Source organism: Leopardus geoffroyi, chromosome C3 (assembly GCF_018350155.1).
Source record: "Leopardus geoffroyi isolate Oge1 chromosome C3, O.geoffroyi_Oge1_pat1.0, whole genome shotgun sequence".
Lineage (NCBI taxonomy): Eukaryota > Metazoa > Chordata > Mammalia > Carnivora > Felidae > Leopardus > Leopardus geoffroyi.
The window spans coordinates 12,200,844-12,221,035 of NC_059338.1; the positions used below are offsets into that span (position 1 = coordinate 12,200,844).

At 45.2% G+C, this 20,192-nt stretch overlaps 2 protein-coding genes across 8 annotated transcripts in view; one reads left to right on the forward strand and one right to left on the reverse strand.

The window, feature by feature from the left end:
• Window positions 1-19,444, forward strand: part of RAB3GAP2 (RAB3 GTPase activating non-catalytic protein subunit 2) — a 104,586-nt gene extending 85,142 nt beyond the window's left edge. For 2 of the 7 annotated variants that reach the window (XR_006706827.1, XR_006706826.1), the window contains exons 25-37: window positions 559-732; window positions 837-943; window positions 3,898-3,964; window positions 6,394-6,464; window positions 7,712-7,774; window positions 9,262-9,297; window positions 10,511-10,585; window positions 11,068-11,286; window positions 14,342-14,431; window positions 14,691-14,912; window positions 15,805-15,963; window positions 16,385-16,594; window positions 16,928-19,444. Coding sequence is in view for 4 of the 7 variants with exons in the window: in XM_045455722.1 (XP_045311678.1) it covers window positions 559-732; window positions 837-943; window positions 3,898-3,964; window positions 6,394-6,464; window positions 7,712-7,774; window positions 9,262-9,297; window positions 10,511-10,585; window positions 11,068-11,286; window positions 14,342-14,431; window positions 14,691-14,912; window positions 15,805-15,963; window positions 16,385-16,540 (1,439 nt within the window). In the remaining 3 variants the exon portion in view is untranslated. Of the gene's footprint in view, window positions 1-558; window positions 733-836; window positions 944-3,897; window positions 3,965-6,393; window positions 6,465-7,711; window positions 7,775-9,261; window positions 9,298-10,510; window positions 10,586-11,067; window positions 11,287-14,341; window positions 14,432-14,690; window positions 14,913-15,804; window positions 15,964-16,384 lie in introns of all 7 variants that reach the window. The other 5 variants (XM_045455722.1, XM_045455721.1, XM_045455724.1 and 2 more) reach the window with 3 other exon arrangements.
• A 45-nt stretch (window positions 19,445-19,489) lies between these two features.
• Window positions 19,490-20,192, reverse strand: part of IARS2 (isoleucyl-tRNA synthetase 2, mitochondrial) — a 65,961-nt gene continuing 65,258 nt past the window's right edge. Inside the window, exon 23 of the mRNA XM_045455726.1 lies at window positions 19,490-19,973. Coding sequence (XP_045311682.1) covers window positions 19,828-19,973 — 146 coding nt within the window. The 3' untranslated portion in view covers window positions 19,490-19,827. The remainder of the gene's footprint in view (window positions 19,974-20,192) is intronic.

A 20,192-nucleotide genomic window follows, 5' to 3' on the forward strand; every position in this document is an offset into this window, starting at 1 on the left:
GTCTTGAGTGTTTTTCAGATTACATTTATAATTTTTTTGAACTATATTGATGACCGAAACTTGGGATAGCATCATGTTTCTTATACATGGCTAAGTTTTGCCCATAAATATTCCATATAGGCAAGTTAGTTGACTATTAAAAGTAATATGCTAAGGAACCTAGGCAAGTATTATGCTGATCAGTTTCACTTACAATTAAGTGAAAGTGTTTTAAAGATATATTCGTCCCTTCATCTGTGTCTGTTAAAGTATACTTTGAATTTGTGGACATAGAAACCATGTGGTATATAGCCACGTATATGTGAATGCATTTACATTTCTCTAATATTTTATGAGAGTATAGAGATGCCCTCAGATATCAGATATCCCACCTGCCCTCATAAGATGAATGGTAGGTATTACACTGGTGAATCTCATGGCTTTTGGGGGTCACTCTCAGGTGCAGAACTCAATGTGGCACTTAGGTCTCTTTATAAGGAAGACCAGATCGTGCACTGTGTTGGCTCTCTTTGGCGAACACGGTAAGTTTTCATTTTGTTTCTTGTCTCCAAACTGTAGGTGGCATTGCAGACAGTGTAGCCAAGTGGATATTTAAACAGGACTTCAGCCCTGAAGTGTTAAAACTGGCTAATAAGGACAGAGATGCAGAAAACCCAGATGAACCCAAAGAAGGTATTAGCAGAGGTTTATATGAGGTGCCAGAGGTGGAGACGAACCTTGGAACTATACCAGGTAACACAGAAACACGGAGAAAACACAATCCAGAGAGGAGGAGATGTGGCTGAGACTTTGTTAGGGAAAGAATACTAAGTACGTCTTTCTCTTCTGGCTTTCAGACTTGTTGCATTCAGCCTATAGGCAGTTTCCCTGTAGCCTTGAGCTAGATGTGCTCTACGCGCATTGTTGTTGGGAGTATGTTGTTCAATGGAATAAAGACCCAGAGGTAAGATTCCTGCTACTTCTGTCCTGTTGATTCTGTCGTCGTGCTCATGCTGTGCACCTGTGAGAATGTGTAATTCGGTAACTTACTGGAAACACTGGACATTCCCCTTTGGAATGCTTCCACACTAGGAGCGGTGCTAGGCCTTTTTCATGATCTCTTACAGTCTTCACAGAAAACCTGTGTGGTGCGGACATTGTCGCGATCCCGCTCTAGAGAAAACGAGAGCTCAGAAGTTCTGTTCCATGCCCCGGCATACCTTGTCAAGTTGGGGTCTGGGCCCGGATTTAAGCCTGGGTTTCTTTGTCTTTAAAGCCAGTGTGTGTTGCCCCACTCCTGGTTAGGTTGTGATGAGTAGAGTTATTTCCTTTTGATTTCATACAGGAGACAGCACCTACCTAATAGAAATTTTTAACATTGTAGTCCTTGTGATGAAAGCCAGGGTAAAGATCCTGACGTTCACCTAGCGTCTGCTTGTTTAGAAAGCCCGTGTTTGTCACTTCTCTTACGTTTGTCTCAGAAGAAAAATCAAGAAAGTCACGTCCAAGGCTGACTCAGTCCAGGCTTAGCCTTGCTGCCCTTTCTCCTCCCTGCTTGGACACTCTTTTCTCCCACTCATGGTAGCCACCTTCTCTCCTGGCACATTCACGATCCAGAAGCAGAACGGGAGAAGGGCCCATCCTGGGGGCAGGAGTCCTGGATTTGGATCCCAGATGAATGGCTGTGACAAGTGTCTGGGTTCGGGCCAGTCACTGAATCTCTGGACCGGTTGTTTTCTCCCTTCACCTTTTTTTTTAATAAAGGTGCCAGTCCTTCAGGGTTGATGCCAGGATCAAGTGAGATGTCCAAATTTAGGATGGATATTCCTCTTTACCAGTAAGTCTTTCACGTAGGTCCCCCTTGTCAGCACTCCGGGAAATGATCCTCCTCAGAGCAAAATTAACACCTTATCGCCCTTGGATCAGGTTGCACTTTTGAAGAAACATCTCACTGATGAACTCATTCTCACCAGTACTTTAATGGTAATCATATTCTTCCTCCAAAAAAAATGGTCTTTGATACATAATCATACATATTCAAGGAAGAGCTTTAGAAAAGAAAGTGCTTAAAGCAAAGGAATGGCCTTTGATCAACTGAACCTTGACCAAAAAGTGATTTTAGGACAGTGGACCCTCTTGATGACCCTTGAGTCACCCTCTTCTGTGGACTCCCCTGCAGTCTGAGTGATAATTGTGTTCGGGCTCTCCCCTTACATGGAATATTTTTCTTACATGAAAAAAGAATGTTAAGGCTATAGTAAGGACATCATAATTTCTAAAATCTGGATAAATTAATTCCAGATTCGGGGCTAAGAAAGTGATACTTAAGAAAACTGTTTTGGGGCGCCTGGTGGCTTAGTCAGTTAAGCACTGACTTCGGCTCAGCTCATGATCTCATGGTTCATGAGTTCGAGCCCGTGTTGGGCTCTGTGCTGACAGCTTGGAGCCTGGAGCCTGCTTTGGATTCTGTCTCTCTCTCTATCTGCCCCTCCCCAGCTCACCCTGTCTCTTTCTCTCTCAAAAATAAATACACATCAAAAAAAAATTAAGAAAAAACAACTGTTTTTACATCATTCATTATACATTATTCATTATAAACCAAAGGCAGCTTGCAGAGTAGACACAGAATTGAGGTCAAGCCCATTGCCACTATTAACAGCTCTGTGACCTCTGGGAACATTTCTGAACCCTTTGTTCTCGCTTTTCTCCTAAAAGTACATGAGGACTAGGGCTACCTCAGAGGGTTGTGGCAATTTATAGAGAAGGTGCATACACAGCGCCTGACGCTTTGATTAATGTTATCATTGTCTATTGAAATTGTTTACATTTCAAATAAGTGGCCGCTTTTCTCGTCTTTTTTTTTTTTCTTATCAAATAGCCCTCCTTACCCCATCCGACCCCTAACCTTCTTCCACCATTTTATGCACACAGCTTTATTAGGATCAAAACAACTGAAATTACTTTGGGGAAATTTTTTTTTTTTTTTTTTTTTTTTTTGAGAGCGTGAGAGGGGGAGGGACAGAGAGAGAGAGAGAAAGAGAGAATCTTAAGCAGTCTCTGCACTTAGCTCAGAGCCCGATGCAGGGGCTCAGTCTCACAACCCTGAGATCATGACCTGAGCCAAAATCAAGAGGTTGAACACTCAACCGACTGAGCCACCCAGGCGCCCCACCTTTGGGAAGTCTCGAACACCGGTATGTGTTGGCAAAGGTGATATATTTAATCTTTATACAGGCCATACAGTTACTGAGCAAAGGTCCGGATAATTTCGTCGGTTTCGCATGCTATGTTTGAGTGTTTACTGTGTAAGCAACTGCCTCAATTAGAAGGTTGAATTCAGACATCCCGTCCAGTAGGCCTTGTTTCCCTTCACTGCTCTGGTTTTCCTCCTTGGCACATATCACCGACATACTGTATAATTTACACACCATATTTACTTGGCTCCCTTGCTGGAACGTAGCCTCAGTGGTTACGTTCCCCAAGGATTCGGGTCTGTTTGTTCGTTGCAGTAGCTCTGGCGCCTCAGACACCCTGATGTATAGTAGTTGCTCAGTAAATATTTGGTGAATAATGAATGAATGATATTCGCAAAGAAGTAAATCCACTGTTTTCACATCCTTGTGAAATTCAAATATTAGAGAAAATACTGCTCACAGAAAATTTTGATTCCAGATGTCAGCATATATGACCTGGGGGTTTCTAGGAATCAATCATTATGTAGATCATGTGAATTTCAAGACACCATTGACACTATCCTATGAAAAATTACTTCTTACCTAATGATTTTATGTTCTTATCACAGCATTCTTGGGTAGCTTTATGCAGAAATTTATGTAAAAAGTTACCATTTATATTGAAACATCTGTTAAATGATACTTCTGTTTTTTTTCTCTCTCTCTTTTTCTCCCTGTATGTAAGGAAGCACGTTTTTTCGTTAGGTCAATAGAACACTTGAAGCACATTCTTAATGCACATGTTCAGAATGGTAAGTAAATAGGTGTTAAAAACATAAGTGGTTGATTCAAAAGAAGAAGGAATCTTTTAAGTCCGCGTTCTGTTAAACTTTCATTTGATAGTTCAAATCTAACCTGTAACTGAGTGTGTATTGTGATGTGACAAGTCCTGGCTGTTTGAAGTGCTGGGAGAAATGCGCTCCAGAAGGGGAGGAGGGGCTGGCCACAGTTCTCCCCTCTGTCCCCGCCCACCGGTTTCCCAGCTGTTCCTAGTGAGTAAGGAGAATGTTATACGGAAATCACTGCTCTTCTTTTTAGGTCACAGGTAGATGAGGAAGGAGGGCTGGGCTTCTGAGGACTGCAGTTCCTGATGACAAAGTTAGGGAGCCAGGAGCCTAATCATATGTACCCTACAAAACAGCTTGTGCTTTTTTTTTTAAGTTTATTTATTTTGAGAGAGACAGTGCACAAGAGAGCAAGCAAGGGTGGGGGGAGGAACAGGGGTGGGGGAGAGAGAGAGAGAGAATGAATGAATCCCAAGCTGGCCCTGCACTGTCATGGCTCGATCTCACGACCGGGGAGATCACGACCTGAGCTGAAATCAAGAGGTGCTGAACCGACAGCCACCCAGGTGCCCCTGGCGCTCCTTTTAGCACCTGTGAGTACTCTTCTGGTGGCTGCCACACCATGGGGACTGCTGATGTCTCCTTGAAAAAATGTCACACATTGTTGTAGGAAAATTGTAAACAGGCTGCTGTTTCCATTAAATGGATAGCTGGGTTTCCCTGGAAGAATTAATGGAACAGCTCAGAACAAGGCTAGTTATTTTACTAATAAGTAAGTGGGGAAACTAGAAGTTGGGCCACGTAAGAGGGAGGCGTCATCTTGATGTCTGTGTGGTGAATTTTAGAGAAGCTCCTTGTCTCTTCTAGAATGGTACCGCCTTCTCCCAGTGGTATGACTCAAGTTGCAGAAATTCTAAATTGTCTCGTTTTATGTGAAGAGAACTTGAAAATTTTATTTATTCGTCTCTTAGATCTGACCTTCTTCCAAAGAGAAAAGAGAAATGACTCATTTGGAAAACAAGGTCTCCATAGAATTCTTTCCTTCTTGATAAAATTAAGTCACTGCTAACTTCCGGCTGGTAGTTAAGTAAGAACTTATCTGTTTGTCAGCTTCCTGGCTTCTCACCCTTACATCCAGAAGCAGACAAGGGGGTAGTGGTGACCGCATGGGAAATGTCATGTTTAAGTCGCCTAATTGACCACTGTTTCTGAAAGTTTGATGCCATGGTTTATCGTCTATGGAAGTATAGAGCCCAGATTTCTTGCTTGGCGTCTTTTGTATTGTTTTGTTTTTTTAATACTTCCTTACATGACACTTTATTTGGTGGTTGCTTATGAAAAAAATCAGTTTTAGACATGGGGCTGTTTCTCCTGTTTGGCTGTTTTGAACAAAGCTGTTCTCAACACGTCTGTACGGGTCTTTGTGTTCATCCGTGCAGTAGAGTCCCCGGGCCATACGGCAGACACGCGGTTAGCTTAGTAGATGTGACCAAGCAGTTTTGCAATTTGTGATGCCTCCAGCAATCCATGAGCATTCCAGTTTTTTCCACATGCTCCCCAACACTTGGCACTGTCATTAAAAACAATTTTAGGGGGCGCCTGGGTGGCGCAGTCGGTTAAGCGGCCGACTTCAGCCAGGTCACGATCTCGCGGTCCGTGAGTTCGAGCCCCGCGTCGGGCTCTGGGCTGATGGCTCAGAGCCTGGAGCCTGTTTCCGATTCTGTGTCTCCCTCTCTCTCTGCCCCTCCCCCGTTCATGCTCTGTCTCTCTCTGTCCCCAAAATAAATAAACGTTGAAAAAAAAATTTAAAAAAGAAAAAAAAAAAAAAAAACAAAAAAAAACAATTTTAGCCTTTGTTGGCGTCCGGGTGACTCAGTCGGTTGAGCGTCCGACTTCAGCTCAGGCCATGATCTCACAGTTTGCGACTTTCAGCCCCGCGTTGGGTTCTGTGCTGACAGCTCGGAGCCTGGGGCCTGCTTTGGATTCTGTGTCTCCCTCTCTCTCTGCCCCTTTCCTGCTCGTGCCCTCTCTCTTTCTGTCTCTCAAAATTAAACATTAAAAATTTTTTTTAAAAATAAAAACAATTTTAGCCTTTGTGTTGTTTGTGTAATGATATTTTCTTGTGATTCTAATTTGTATTTCTCTGGTAACTAATGATGTGGATCTTTTCTTATGATTATTAGCCTTTTGGATATCCTCTTATGCAGCTCAGTTCTGATTATTATTGAAGATCAAGGTTTTTGGTAATTTTATAAGTATTACATAAGATGTAAGGAACGATATGTAAATAAATAGCCCATATAGCTTTATAAGTTTAAGGAAGACAGTAATTTATTAGGTGTGGTGAAAGGGAAAATAGATCAGCTTTCTACTTACCGCTTTTACTTGCTGTCTAGGTATTGCACTGATGATGTGGAATACATTCTTGGTTAAAAGATTTTCTGCTGCTACATACTTGATGGATAAGGTAAGGTCATTTTAAGTGTCATCTACTTGTTTATTTTGTTCCCTTAATTGATTAATATTAGAAAGATTATTTACAATGGGCCTTGTTAGACTTTTTTGTTTGGTATTACATTTTACTAATGCTCAGTTAAACGTAATTCCCATGCTGGCATCTTGATGACCTGGAGAAGAACCTCAGGTCCTTGAAAGTAATTTACTTTAAAAGCTCCTTAAGCAACGAGAGTAAGACTCGTGGTTGAATCAGGGATTTGCACTTTTTCTTTAATGTTTATTTTGAGAAAAAGAGGGAAGGAGTGGGGGAGGGGCAGAGAGAGGGAGAGAGAGAATCCCAAGCAGGCTCTGTGCTCAGCACAGAGCTGGACACGGGGCTCAATCTCATGACTGCAAGATCATGACCTGAGCCGAAATCAGGAGTCAGACGCCTAACCGACTGAGCCACCCAGGTGCCTCGCACCTTATTATTATTTTTTCTAATCTTTTTTGTTTTAAGTTTTATTTATTTTGAGAGAGAGAGTGGAGGGAGAGAGAGAGAATGAGCCCGTGAGCAGGGGAGGGGGGGGGCGGGGAGAGAGAGAGAGAGAGAGAGAGAGAGAGAATATCTCAAGCAGGTTCAGCATTGTCAGCACAGAGCCCAATACGGGGCTTGAACCCACAGACCGTGAGGTCATGACTGGAGCTGAAATTGAAATGTACAAATATACAGTTTCTCCTCAATCTTTGGATGTAGGGCTAAGATATTTTCTTTGAGTAGGACTGCCACCCTACTTTGGTTTTCCTACGTAAACCTCACCCCTAATGCCTGGCCTATGATTTCTAGATCCTGATTCTTTAACGTTGTGATGCAGTCTGAGTGCAAAATGTTTAGATTTTATAAGCTCTGCCCTCATCTTTGTAGCTGTCCCTCTGTCTAATCCAGCAGACATCGGTGTTAAATCTCCACAAATGTTTTGAAAGCCTTCAACCTGGTAGTTAAATAAACAACTCCCTTTGTTTCCTCACGTTTTATCAGTTATTTCATTAAGTTGCGTAATTGCGACATTACATGACACCCAGCGTGAGCAGCGTTGGGAGCAAACCCAGCACCTGGGCAAAGACTGCAGCCGGTGGGGCCCTGCCCCCAAGCTGGGCGCCAGGCCGTCGTCACCGTCCCCAGGCCCGTCCAGAGGGAGGTTCATGTGGCTCAGTTAAGCGGATGTCAGGAGAGTTACCGCTGTAATTACAACATGTTCTTTCTGATGTCGGTGACAGACGTTCCTAAGCCATGAGCAGCGCTACATTCAGACCCACTTTGGGCCACAGCTCCTGTCACCGGTAACATGTTTTTCTAGTTACACCTGTTTTTCCCTGTGTGCTCACCTTCCTTGCCTGCTTAAATGTTTCTTTTTCGAAACTCACTCCTATGGCCTTTCTGATCCTGTTCTGTTCACCTGCACCTCCGACCGCTGCTCTTTTGGGAGAATAGTGACGCAAGAGTTCTGCGTGTATGTTACTGCTTAGTGTTCTAGCAATCTCCCGTCCCCGGTCACGCTTGAGCCTCACAACCTGGATTTGAATTTTTTGAGCAGTCCTGAACGAGGAGGCAGAGAATTTTGAGGAGTCATTTGACAAGTATTGATTATGATGAGTATCTCTTCTGTGCCAAGAACTGTGCTAAGTTCTATGGCCGCAGAGCTAAAAGCCCCAGTCCCTGCCCTCGGAGGACTCCCAGTCCACAGGGTACATAGGCTGCCTTTGGAGTGGAGAAGAGGAAGTAAGTAACAGACCAGAGGGAGGGCTTCTGGGCTGAATTTTGAAGATGAGTACGTACGAAGCAGTGGGCGAGAAGAAGAGGCGTAACAACAAAGTCGTGGACACGGGAGGCTGCGTTTTCGATTCAGAGCTGCGAGTAGCTTCGTGTGCTTGAAGCGCAGGCTTAGGAAAGTGCAGGAAGCAGGGCATGAAGTACTTCCCGGGTAGGCTCTGGATTTGGGGTTTTCTAATGGCATGTGTAGACCGCTCAGCGTAGGGCACATACGGCAGGGGGAGGGTCGTCAGTGGTGGCCCTTCTTTGTCTTGAAGACACCGGGGCAGCTGGACGCAGGGGAACGATAGGTTCAGGTTTGCATTTTGCAGGCAACAGGGTGAAATGTTGGGATTGGGACGGGCTGGGCTTGGTCGTGTGAAGGCCATGGCAGTGATCTCAGGAGAGGCAACGAGGTGAAGTGGCCTTTGTGCTGGAGTCCCATCCCTGGTACTTATCACTGCCTCCTGTGAATTCTGATCAAGGCATATTCCTGAAGAGCAGAACTTTCCACTCCCACTTATCACCTTGGGTAAAGTGCACGGTGGAATCTCCGTGCTTACGGAATCGAGAAAATCAACCAGTTTTCTGAGCTAGGAATTTAACTTCTGTCTGCATTAGATTGTCCCTCCTTACCATTTAAAAAATTATCGTGTGTCTTTATCAACAGGCAGAATTCTTAGCTGCTCTTTATTCATAACCTTGAGTTTTGTTCTGGGTTTGAAGGCAACACAGTTACTTGATTGTACAAATTGATCACCAGATTTTTAGAGTTCTTTTTTTATTTAATAGTTCAAAAATATTTATTTTTGAAAGGATTGTTTGGGGGCCCAGCGTGACATATTTTCATAATATGTGTTTTAAGTTCCACCACAAAGTTAAATGAGCAGAACCAGCATTTATTTATAGCTCGATTTAGGTTTTTTAAATTTCGTTACTTTTTATTTCCTATACCATAGTAATGCCTTTTTTTTTCAATTGTTAAATAAATATAGTATTCTGTGTCCTTTTGCCTTAGGTTGGAAAATCACCAAAGGATAGGTTATGCCGAAGGGTAAGTGAATCTCCTTTAACTGGATGTATAGTTAATCCTGTGCTTTACGTAGGTACCTTATTAACTTCAGGCAGGGGTGAACTTTGCCTTTGTTACCGTTTTGGTGACCTGTCAGGAGATAAAGGTGGAAAGAGAGTGTGATACTAAGGAGACTGGGCACGAACTGCGGCCGATTTTAATTGACCTTTCCAGGTTGTCAGATGCTCTGTGTCAGGTGAGTTTTCACAAGGTGTCTTCAGTCTGGACCGTGGATGGGAGGGCGCCAGGCCGTCTTGGCTTTGCCGCGCGTGGTTTCTGCGCTTCCTGACGGCGGCAGCCAGTGGTCGAGGCAGATTCACGAGCGAACGTAGCCACCTTTATGGAACAACCATTGTACGAATAGTCTTAAGCAACATTCCAGCCCACGGATACTGGGCTTCTGTTTGAGGCCAGTGATTAACAGTACAGACTTTTGCTTGAAGCTTTGAAGTATTCTTATTGCAACACCTTAGGAAGTAACGGGGCACGTGCATGTAGCCGTTCTAGGCCCACAGCCCTGAAAAGCCGCCACCGTCGAAGATTCTTCCGCTGTGCCCTCGAGAGTGGCTCTGTGGCTACGGTTATACCTGTGTGCGCTCTGGATCCCTTAGATGTGAGCGGCTTATTGGTTGGTTGTTTATGTTGACTCCAGGCAGTGGTACCTTGTAGGTTAATCTGGAGTCAGGAGGAACGGTCTGGTGCCCACAGCACGGGTCTGGTGTTTAATTCACAGGCTCGAGGATTCAGGTTTTGTTCAGAGGGTTCAGCTCCGTCCCTGAAGGACGCTCCAAAACCAGAGCAGGTTGTTTTCTCGCAGCCTGACAGATGGGGCTTTCGTGTGTGCGTCTTCCCGTGCCAGGGTCGTGTGTGTGGCTGTGAGGTCTCGCGCAGGTGGCTGTGACGTGCCTTAGCGAGCCTGCCCGCAAGCAGAGTGCCACCGTCTATGGCGTCTGACGACACCATGTCTTTCAACACACGAAGAACACTAACTTTCATAAAGTTGATAGTGGTACCATCAGTTTTAAAGCCTGATTTAAAATTAGTTGATGCTCAAGAAAGGAACAAAATGTGCCCGTGTCTTCCTGTTTGTGCAGTGCAGACAGTTACATAGGCCTGTTTTTTATTTTTCTGATAGTAAGTGTAGCAGCTTTGCTGCTGGCACTAATTATGTTCCTTTTAAAAAAAAAAACAACAGGATGTGGGGATGAGCGACACGGCAATGACCTCTTTCCTCGGCTCCTGCTTGGATCTTCTTCAGACTTTAATGGAGGTAAAAGAGGTGTATTTGCATTCTGAACTAAGACAGTAAATGTTTTTTTTTTTATTATTAATTTTTTTCAGTGTTTATTTTTGAGAGAGAGAGCACGAGTGGGGGACAGGGAGACACAGAATGCGATACAGGCTCCAGGCTGAGCTGTCAGCACAGCGTCTGATGTGGGGCTCGTACCCATGAACCATGAGATCGTGACCTGAGCCAAAGTTGGACGCTTAACTTACTGAGCCACCTGGGCGCCCCTAAATGTTTTTAAAATCATTGGACTAGAGAAAAAAGTTTTTTCATTTATTCATTTCTTAGTTTTGACTTAAGCCCCCAAAATAGTGGTTTCTTATAAAGGATTAGATTTGTTGTTGTAAATCGGAGGTGCGGGGACAAAAGGGGTTTGTACTTCCCACTGGTAAAGCTCGTTAACGTGTTTGCAAGCTGTTATCCCTCCGGTTCTGAACACAGTTCTCTGTTCTGAAAACACGTAGGCTGACGTTAGCAGGGATGAAATGCAGGCACCTGTCCTGGATACGGAGGACGCGTGGCTCGCCGTCGAAGGACCGATCTCGATCGTGGAGCTGGCCTTTGAGCAGAAACACATCCACTACCCGCTGGTGGAGCACCATTCCGTCCTGTGCTCCATCCTCTTCGCCATTATGAGGTTTTCTCTGAAAACCGTGAAGCCGCTTTCACTCTTTGATAGTAAGGTAAGTCCCTCCGAGGACGCCCGAGCCACCTCGGAGCCGAGGGTCTCGCAGGACGAGGAGCCAGACTCATCTTTCATACTTGAAGTTGCTCGGTACTTGTGTGACTCAGGGGGATCCTGTCTCTCTCAGAATGTGCTGTGCGACCCCAGACACTTCATATCTAAAATCTGTCTCGACCCCCTCACCCGCACTCTGCCCTTGACCTACGCTGCTGTCCTCCTAATCCCCGGCTGCGCCCGGGCGGACGGGAAGCCGTGAAGGTCTCTTGCTGTCTCCCCTCCGAGCCCCTCTCGTCGATTCTTCCTGAAACCGCCTCCGTCCATCCCTCCCCATCACCCAGTTCAGGCCTTCTGGTCTTTCGCTTTCTCTCCATCCAGTCAGTCCCACGCTGCCACAGTTCCCTTTCCAGAACGCACATTTACTCAGACAGGATCCAGACAGCTGGAGATGAAAATGAGAAGTCAGGCGGTTGGCCAGCTTTATTACTTAGCCTTTCACTGACAGAAGCAGAGTTGGAGAACACAGCTTAGCCTTGTGGGAAAGTGGTGTATTTCACCCTCAGTGACTCACGTGCCTGGGGCACGGCTGGACTCGCGCGGGCTGCCCTTCGGGCTCCTGCTCCCTGCACAGAGGCTGCCCCCTGAAGAAGGAACGCAGGGAACACTCGGCGGCTTGTCCCAAATTCACAGGTCCCTTTAGCGGGGAGAGCGCGGGTGGGGCGGGAGACGCCAGCCCGTTACTGCGCCGGAGGCAGAGGAAGGCTCCCCGCACCAGGGGCTGCCTCTCCTCCCTCCACCCGTTCCTCCGGTGCACCTGCCCCGCAGCGACTCCTGACTACCCCCTCCCCGAGAGCAGGCAGACACTTTTCCCTCTTCTCACTGCGGTGGTCCGTTTTCCTAGACTGTGGTTTTGCTGTGGCCACAGCTTCTGCATGTTGTCCCTTTCTCACTTAAGTGTCACCTTCTCCTCCAGGTCTTGGTCTGCACTCCCTAACTTACCACGTCTTCGCTGTTCCCCCGGCTCTGTGCCATGCCTGGCACGCCACAGGAGCCCAGAAAATGTTTAATAAATTTAAAATTAAGGAGATGTTAGAGAAGAGTCAGCGTCAGCAGGATGCAGAAGAGGGGAGACGCGGCCGTGGTCTGGGGAACCAGTGACAGCGACGAGTCGCTGAGGGTGTGGACTGGGGAGAAGAGGAAGTCGTGGAGGGTCTGGGGGAACCCGTACCATGAGGACGGGCTGGGAAAAGTGCCGCAGGACACGAAGGGGCCCGAGTTCCATGAGCTCCCAAGCTTGGAAGGCTCGTGGCTTCCCAAAGAAGCCCATGTAGAGGGGTTTTGGATGTGTTGAGTTAGGGGGTAGATATAAACAGAAGTAGCTATGTTTTAAGAAAGTTATTTTCACGTTTAAATCTCAGTAGTTGACCTTTGAAAGGTAGAAGGCTGATGACAAATTTTTATCTACCTCATAAAGTAATGATACAGTTTTTACATTTGTGAACATAGATTCTGGATGAATGTTTATAGCTTGCATTGATGTTTGTAAAAGCAGAGGGTAAATTTTTTTTCTTTAAAGAAAAACTAAAACCGCATGCCTAGCTCAGTAGTCCCCTCAGGGAGCTTGTGAGACCAGAACACGTATTGGACAAGCCCGGTGGTGATGTTAGTCCTGGCCCAGGTCATGCCAGGATGCCCTGAGACAGCTGTGGGACTCTCACTTGCAGAGGCGGTGGGGTTTGGCTGGTGAAATCGAATCCTAGCTCTGCCATTTCCTGGCGAGGCTTCCTGAGCTTCTCCTGGCCTCAGTTTTCTCATTCAGAAGTGATGATTCTAGTACCTGCTTTATGGTGGTTCTGAGGGTTATGTTTACTTAACACGAAGTGCTGAGCGGTGTCGAGAACGTGGTAAACAAATGGTGCTGTGATAGCTGTGCATACGTGTTCCCCGCCCAGAGGCCCTCATGTACGGTAGACCCTCATTATAACTGAGACCACCAGGCGGAATCTAGAGAGTAACAAATTGTGCGTGAGTTTGTGGAAAAATTGAATCAGTGATGTCTGTAATGCAGGGGCTTGCCCTAGGGAGTCTGCTGTTTCTCCTCACTAAAGGATGAGTAGCTTTATCCTCATTGGCAGTCACGCTACGGATAACCTTTGGGTCTAGAAAATACGTTAGAAGATACCTGATGACTGTCTGCAGGTGAACACACAGCAGCCTGGGATGGTGGGGTCGTTTGTCCAAGATAACATGGTGTCAAGTGTGGGCCTGGGACTAGAAGCTGGGTCTTGGCAACTTCCGGAGGCCGGTGTTCTTGGCTCTGTGTTACACTTCCTTCCAAGGAAGTTCTGAAATCCAGCTTTCTGATGTTCTGCTTCGCCTTTTCAGACACATCCATTCTCTTAAAGATGACTTCCGAGTTGAACAAGTGTTTTTAAAAGAATTCAGAGTACACACATGTCTTTGTTATCTATTACTGCATAACAAATTATCTTAAAATTTAGTGGCTGAAAACAACAAACATTTACTACCATTTTCCTGGGTCAGGAATCTGGGTTCTGCCCGCCCTCCACCCCTTAGTTAGGTGCCTCAGGCTCAAAGGCTTTCAGGAGTCTTGAGGTAGGGTTTAGCCGGGGCAGCAGTCCCATCTCGAGGCCCAACGGGGGTGGAGATCGGGGGATCCACTTGCGGGCTCCGTGGTTGCTGTGGGTGCTGGCTTCCTTCAGGGCAAGGAGCGCGAATGTGAGCACCCAAATCTGGAAAGTGACACGCTGACATCTCTGCTCTTCTGCTGGCACGAGGTCCAGCCCCCACTCAAGGGCAGGGGACTACCCGAGGCCTGCATAGCAGGGGGAGGGGGATCATACCTTAAAGGCTGCCTACCGTATACTAGATAATTATTATAAAAATTAAGTGAATAAAATTCTGAAATGTTACTGTTCAAGGAGAAGAAACATCAACCGTGACTTATCCATTAAATGACTAAATTTTAAAATCTTTTGTCTTGCCTTTAATAGTAATGTACTCATCAGTTTTTTTGGTCTTTTCTTTCTCTGCAGGGGAAGAATGCATTTTTCAAAGACCTAACTTCAATTCAGTTATTACCTAGTGGGGAAATGGATCCAAACTTTATTTCTGTACGACAACAGGTAAATTACAATTACTGGATTTTGTTTGTGTGTCTCAGAAAATAATAGTAAATAAAAAACGTAGCAGGTCTTAAAGGATGGCGACCGCTTCCAGGGTATTCTGGAGAGCCATTTTTCCTTTCAAGTATATGTTCCTCTTTGATCATTAATTTGAATGGAAAAGCTACCCTGATTGAGAGGAAAGCCAACAATTACTTTGATGTAGACATTTTAAAACGAGATATACTAACAGTGCTCTGTGTCCTTCTCCATTTTTGAGTTCTTACTGAAAGTCGTGAGTGCAGCCGTCCAGGCCCAGCATTCAGTCATGAAGGACAGAGAGTCCTCCGAAGAGGCACCAACCACTCCTTTTGGGAAAGACCAAGATTGGCCAGTTCTGGCCGTGGATTTGGCTCATCACCTTCAAGTTAGTGAAGATGTTGTTCGAAGGCATTATGTGGGGGAACTCTACAACTATGGAGTTGACCACTTAGGAGAAGAGGTAATATCACCCTAGGAGCGGGAGGTGGGGGCTCAAGTTAGAACGTTTATAGTTGGAGTAAAGAATCAGAAAAGTCTCCAGTTAAGCTTTTTGCTTTTCTTTCTGTTAGAACTTCTAGGCCCCCAAATAAAAGAATATTAAAATATAAAACTGTAATCAGTTGCCCGTTTCTGGTCTGTGTTTAACAGACTCCTCCAGTGTGTCAGGCCTGTTCTATGCAAAGGGCACAAGAGTAAAACACACAGACCAGATCCCTTCCTCGTGGGATCAATAGTCTGCTGGTAGCAGAAGAGCACGCTGACTCCTGTACTGAGTGAGAAACGCTGTGACGAACAGCGGTGGTCAGAGGTGACATCTGAACCGAGCCCCTGCGGAGAAGATGCAGCCAGTAACAGAAAACTGGGGCAAAAGAGCTCGCGGCCCGAGTAGCGACAAGAACAGAGGCCCCGTAGCGGGACTAGCTTGGCAGCGTGCCAGGCCAGAAGGGCCCACGTGGGGGACCGTACGTAGCACGGAAGATGAAGACGTCACAGACGAGGCGGGAGGTCGGCAGGGGCCAGGTCCTGTCTCGTAGCTCGTGGTGATTCAGAGTGTGTTCGGAAGCCATTAGAGGGTCGTTAGCAGTCATGATGTGATTTTAAGTCCCCTTCTTGCCAGAAATTTAAAAACTGACTCTTCTAGTCATATTGAATTAAAAAATTAGGGGATAAGAAAAATTAGGTGATGAGGAGAAATTTGAATTTTGAATGCCAAATTTGATTTGGACTTTGCTTCTTTGGTTGTATACATGGCCCCAGCTCAAAAATGAACAGGAGTCTCTTCACCGGCAAAGCCTTTCCCAGAGTAAATAAATCTGTTAGCTCTTACCGTATGTCCACGTTCATCTCCTCAGGCCATCCTCCAGGTTCAGGACAAAGAGGTCCTCGCCTCTCAGCTGCTGGTGTTAACAGGGCAGAGACTGGCGCACGCGCTTCTCCGCACCCAGACGAAAGAAGGCATGGAGCTGCTGGCCCGACTCCCGCCCACGCTCTGTACCTGGCTGAAAGCGATGGTGAGTACGAGAGCGTGGGATCGATGAGGCCACTGGATGCCTGCCGTCTACCTGTCTGTCTGTCTGTCGTCTATCAGAGACAGAGAGTAAGCGGGGGGCGGGGGGGAGAGGGAGAGAATCCCAGGCAGGCTCTGTGCCGTCAGCGCAGAGCCCGACGTGGGGCTCAATCTCACGAACCGTAAGATCGTGACCTGAGCTGAAATCAAGAGTGGGACGCTTACCTGACTGAGCCACCCAGGTGCCCTTGGGTGTTTTCTCAAATGCATATTTAATAACGGTTAAGGAGAAGATTTAAATTACAAGTTTAATTTGGGTCCAAAGAAAAGCATTCTTACTAGGAAGTAACTATTCGGATAACCCTGAAGCGACCAACAGCTACCGTTGTGTATGACTGACTGGTTATTTTTTGTTCCATTTTCAGAACCCCCAGGATCTTCAAAACACAGAAGTGCCAATCGCAACAACAGCTAAACTAGTACATAAAGTAATCGAGCTGCTGCCGGAAAACCACGGGCAGTACAGTTTAGCCTTACACCTCATTGAAGCTGTGGAAGCCATATCGAGTCCTTCTTTATGACACTCAGCCAGTTGTGAACCGTCTGCAGTTGTGAACCACATGAATTAGTGCATGGTAATTTTACATAGTAAGATCTGGAATTTTATGGAGGGAGTATATCTTTTTTCTTTTGTAAAATAAAAACACATACTACTTTTAAAAGTGCAGTTCTGGCTAAATCCACTCCTTTCGTTAATATTGAAGATAAAATATAAACAAGTATCAATGATACCATTAATTACTAACAGGTGTTTTACTGTTTATTTCTAATTTAAGCACTTTAAGTAGCTTTATTGGTAAACTTTGCTATTTCAAATGGGTTATAATTTACAGATTATGTTATTATCAGAGTCTATATTTTGTACTTGAAATGTTATTGTAATTAAATTTAAACGTGTTCATGTGTAGTCCCCGTGAGTAAAATGAGGGAAACGACCCACTCGCTTTTGTCAGCATGCTCCAGTCCCACACCCGGGCCGCCGCCTGGAGTCAGGACGCGGACAGGCTCTTTCCCAGAGGTTATGCTGCCGCCACCGGAGGATGACCTTGCTTTGGAGGAAGAACGGGTTCGAGATCATCACATTCATCAGAAGGGACGCTGAACAGAACCTTAACCTGCTGTGCTTGCCAACTTGAGAATCCGCGACGCAGGCACACAGCAAAGTTAATTACGGTGTAAGCTGAGATTTCCCTTTGCCAAGATTCAAAGTTGTATCCACATCAGGTGATTGTAAAACTGTACTATCTTGTAAAATTTATGTTTTAAAAAAAGGGCAACGATGCTAAAAATTTAAGTCCCACTGTATTTTTCCTACCAGTGTTTAGAAACGTCTGCTTCTGGGATATGGTAATGTTATCTGTTCTTGGGAACAGCCCAGAAAAGGCTCGGTGATAATTACGGCTCCGCAAACCTACCTCACAGCTGGGTGGAGAGAATAAGAGGATCTTGTACCCTAGAGTGCCTGTGCAGTCCAAGTGCTGAATAATTACTTGAGTGAAACCAGATTAACCAAAACTCTGTAAAAGCTCCACAAATACCAAGTATAACGGTATATTTTTGGAATGTAGCCATATAGTGCAATTACTGACCTCTGTCATGGATCACAGGTGTTATTCATAGTAACTCATTGTGATACAGAAGTTTGTTTCGTACTTGTGAGAAGCCAACTTTAGCGATTGGAGAATTGAGGAGCATGCCCCTCAAGGACTAAAGAAAAAAGTCTTATGTCTGAGGATCCTCAGAGGATATCCTAATTCTTTTTAACTAAAAGATAACACCCGAATACGAACTGAACAGTCTAAGACTTAATAATTACTGTCTAACTTAAAAGTCTTGAAAGATAAAGTTGGAAGACGTCTCGACTATTTGGGTGAGGGCCTGTAAGCCTGGTCGAAGGTCCTGCTGTACCGTGGCAGCACTGAGAAGGACTGAAAGCTAGCCCCACGTCTCAGCCTCTGCTTGGATCTCCGCTGCCCCATCCAGACCCATTTGTGTGATTTCTTGTGAACCTACCTAGCTTTATGTAGTCACTTGTTATATGCATCCCAAAAGCTTAGTCTGAAAGTAGTTATGAATTTTGGGGGCTGGTCAAAGAAACTTTAAATCCTCACTTTGATCCAAGTGTCATTTCTGGGGGAAGGGGTACCTAATGAGCATTTTAGAGAATAAACCTGGTTAGACTAATTCTGGTAGGACTCATAATCAAATTTGGGGATTGTTGAGAGTAATAAGCTAAAATATGGCTCCTAGAACTGTAACCAATCGCTGAATTACAAATCTCTCTCGTTACATTTGTGATCCTAAAGTGGACCATTCACAGAATTTTAAAATTGAATTACATGCTTAATTCATGGTTACATGGTTAAGAAAAGCAGCTAGGGGCGCCTGGGTGGCTCCGTCGGTTGAGCGTCCGACTTCGGCTCAGGTCGTGATCTCACGGTCTGTGAGTTCGAGCCCCGCGTCGGGCTCTGTGCGGACAGCTCAGAGCCTGGAGCCTGCTTCCGATTCTGTGTCTCCCTCTCTCTCTGACCCTCCCCTGTTCATGTTCTGTCTCTCTCTCTCTTTCTCAAAAATAAATAAACATTAAAAAAAAAATTAAAAAAAAAAGAAAAGCAGCTAAATATTTATTACCTGTTAGCCACAAATAAAGGAATTAAACTGTATGTAGAATAATGGGTGGTTTCTGGAACAAAGGTCAGCTGCACTTAGTGATGGGAAGCCAAGAACCAGTCGTGTTTTCTTAGTTAGAACTGCCACCCCCCTCTCTTCACTAACATTAAATAGGCATTCTGTCCCTTGTTAAGTCCCACTATATAATGCTGAAGGAAAACAGGAGTGTTCAAATCGTCATAACTTCTACATTACAGGTTGCGTTTAGATGTAGACCTAGAAGAGCCAGGACAAACCAGGTGGGGAAGAACATAACACTGACCTTCTAAAAGCTTCTTGCATACTATTGCAAAAATAAGAAAGGAAGTTTCACCTTTGTTATAAAAACTCATCTAAGGTCAAAGTAAGCACTGTTACATTGTCTTCTTTAAAAAAAAATGGTTACAATTTAAAATCAAAGGAAAGATTTAATAATATGAAGCTTATGTGGAATGTACCATTCACTTACAAGTTGCTGTGGCTCCTTCATTTATGAGAGACAAATCTTTTTAAAGGATGCCATAGCAACAGTGAAAGCCCTTTATCACACTGACAGGAATGAGTTTGTTGGGCTTCTAAAAGTTAGATTTCTGCTGACAGAATTAGCCATCCCTCGCAAGGTTTTAATCCAGTACTGAATTGTTTATAAAACGCTCTTCTCTAATGTAGTGTAAGTAGTGACCCTCTGTATATACTTCCATTTTCTGTGTCTGTTCCTTGTTGTGAACTTACGTATGTTAGTGAAATAAATTTTCAGCTTTCATGTTTCAACATTCGTAAATACAAGTATGAAGTTTTTTTCCGCTCTTCACCAATGTCGGTAATTTTCCAGATGCCTTTATTTTGAGACATTAGAGAACTTAAATCCTGAGTCAAGAAGATTTATAAAATATAAAACATTTTCCGGTCAGCCGCCTCTGAAGGCAAACACTCAGTGTCTCTGTTCTGAATAAATCCTTTATGGATGCGTCCAGATCCATCTTCATACTATTTTTCTGCATGTGTGTATATACATACACATTACTTTTTATCCAACACAGGACAGACCTCCAGTTCTGAATCTGCCCCTTCTCCTCTACCATCTCCTCTCCCACTCATTACCTAAATCTTGGGTTTCTGGCCGGTGCCGTGAACGCTCCACCGTGAGCAGCAGCGTGACCTATTCCCTTCCAGCGACGACTTGCGTGCACCGGGGGCAGAGCGCGTCTGAAGAGTCGGCGGTGTACTTCCAACAACGGGGGCATTTTTCTTTGGTGGTCGGCATGACGATTACTTTATAGGAAGACTCTTCACGAATATCCCCACCTGGGAGAGAAAGGACACCAAGAGGCTGACGGGCCAGTCTGCTTGTATCCCTAGCTCCCGATGGCTCTGCCGGCGCTCCTTTTTTGAAACTTCTCCTTCCCCTGGTAAACCGGTCGTTCCTACTTCATTTGCCTCACACGCACACGGCTATCACGGGGGACTCGCAATCTGACGACTGAGGACGGCCGAGGAATCGGGAGACCCTGAGTGAGAGGTTAA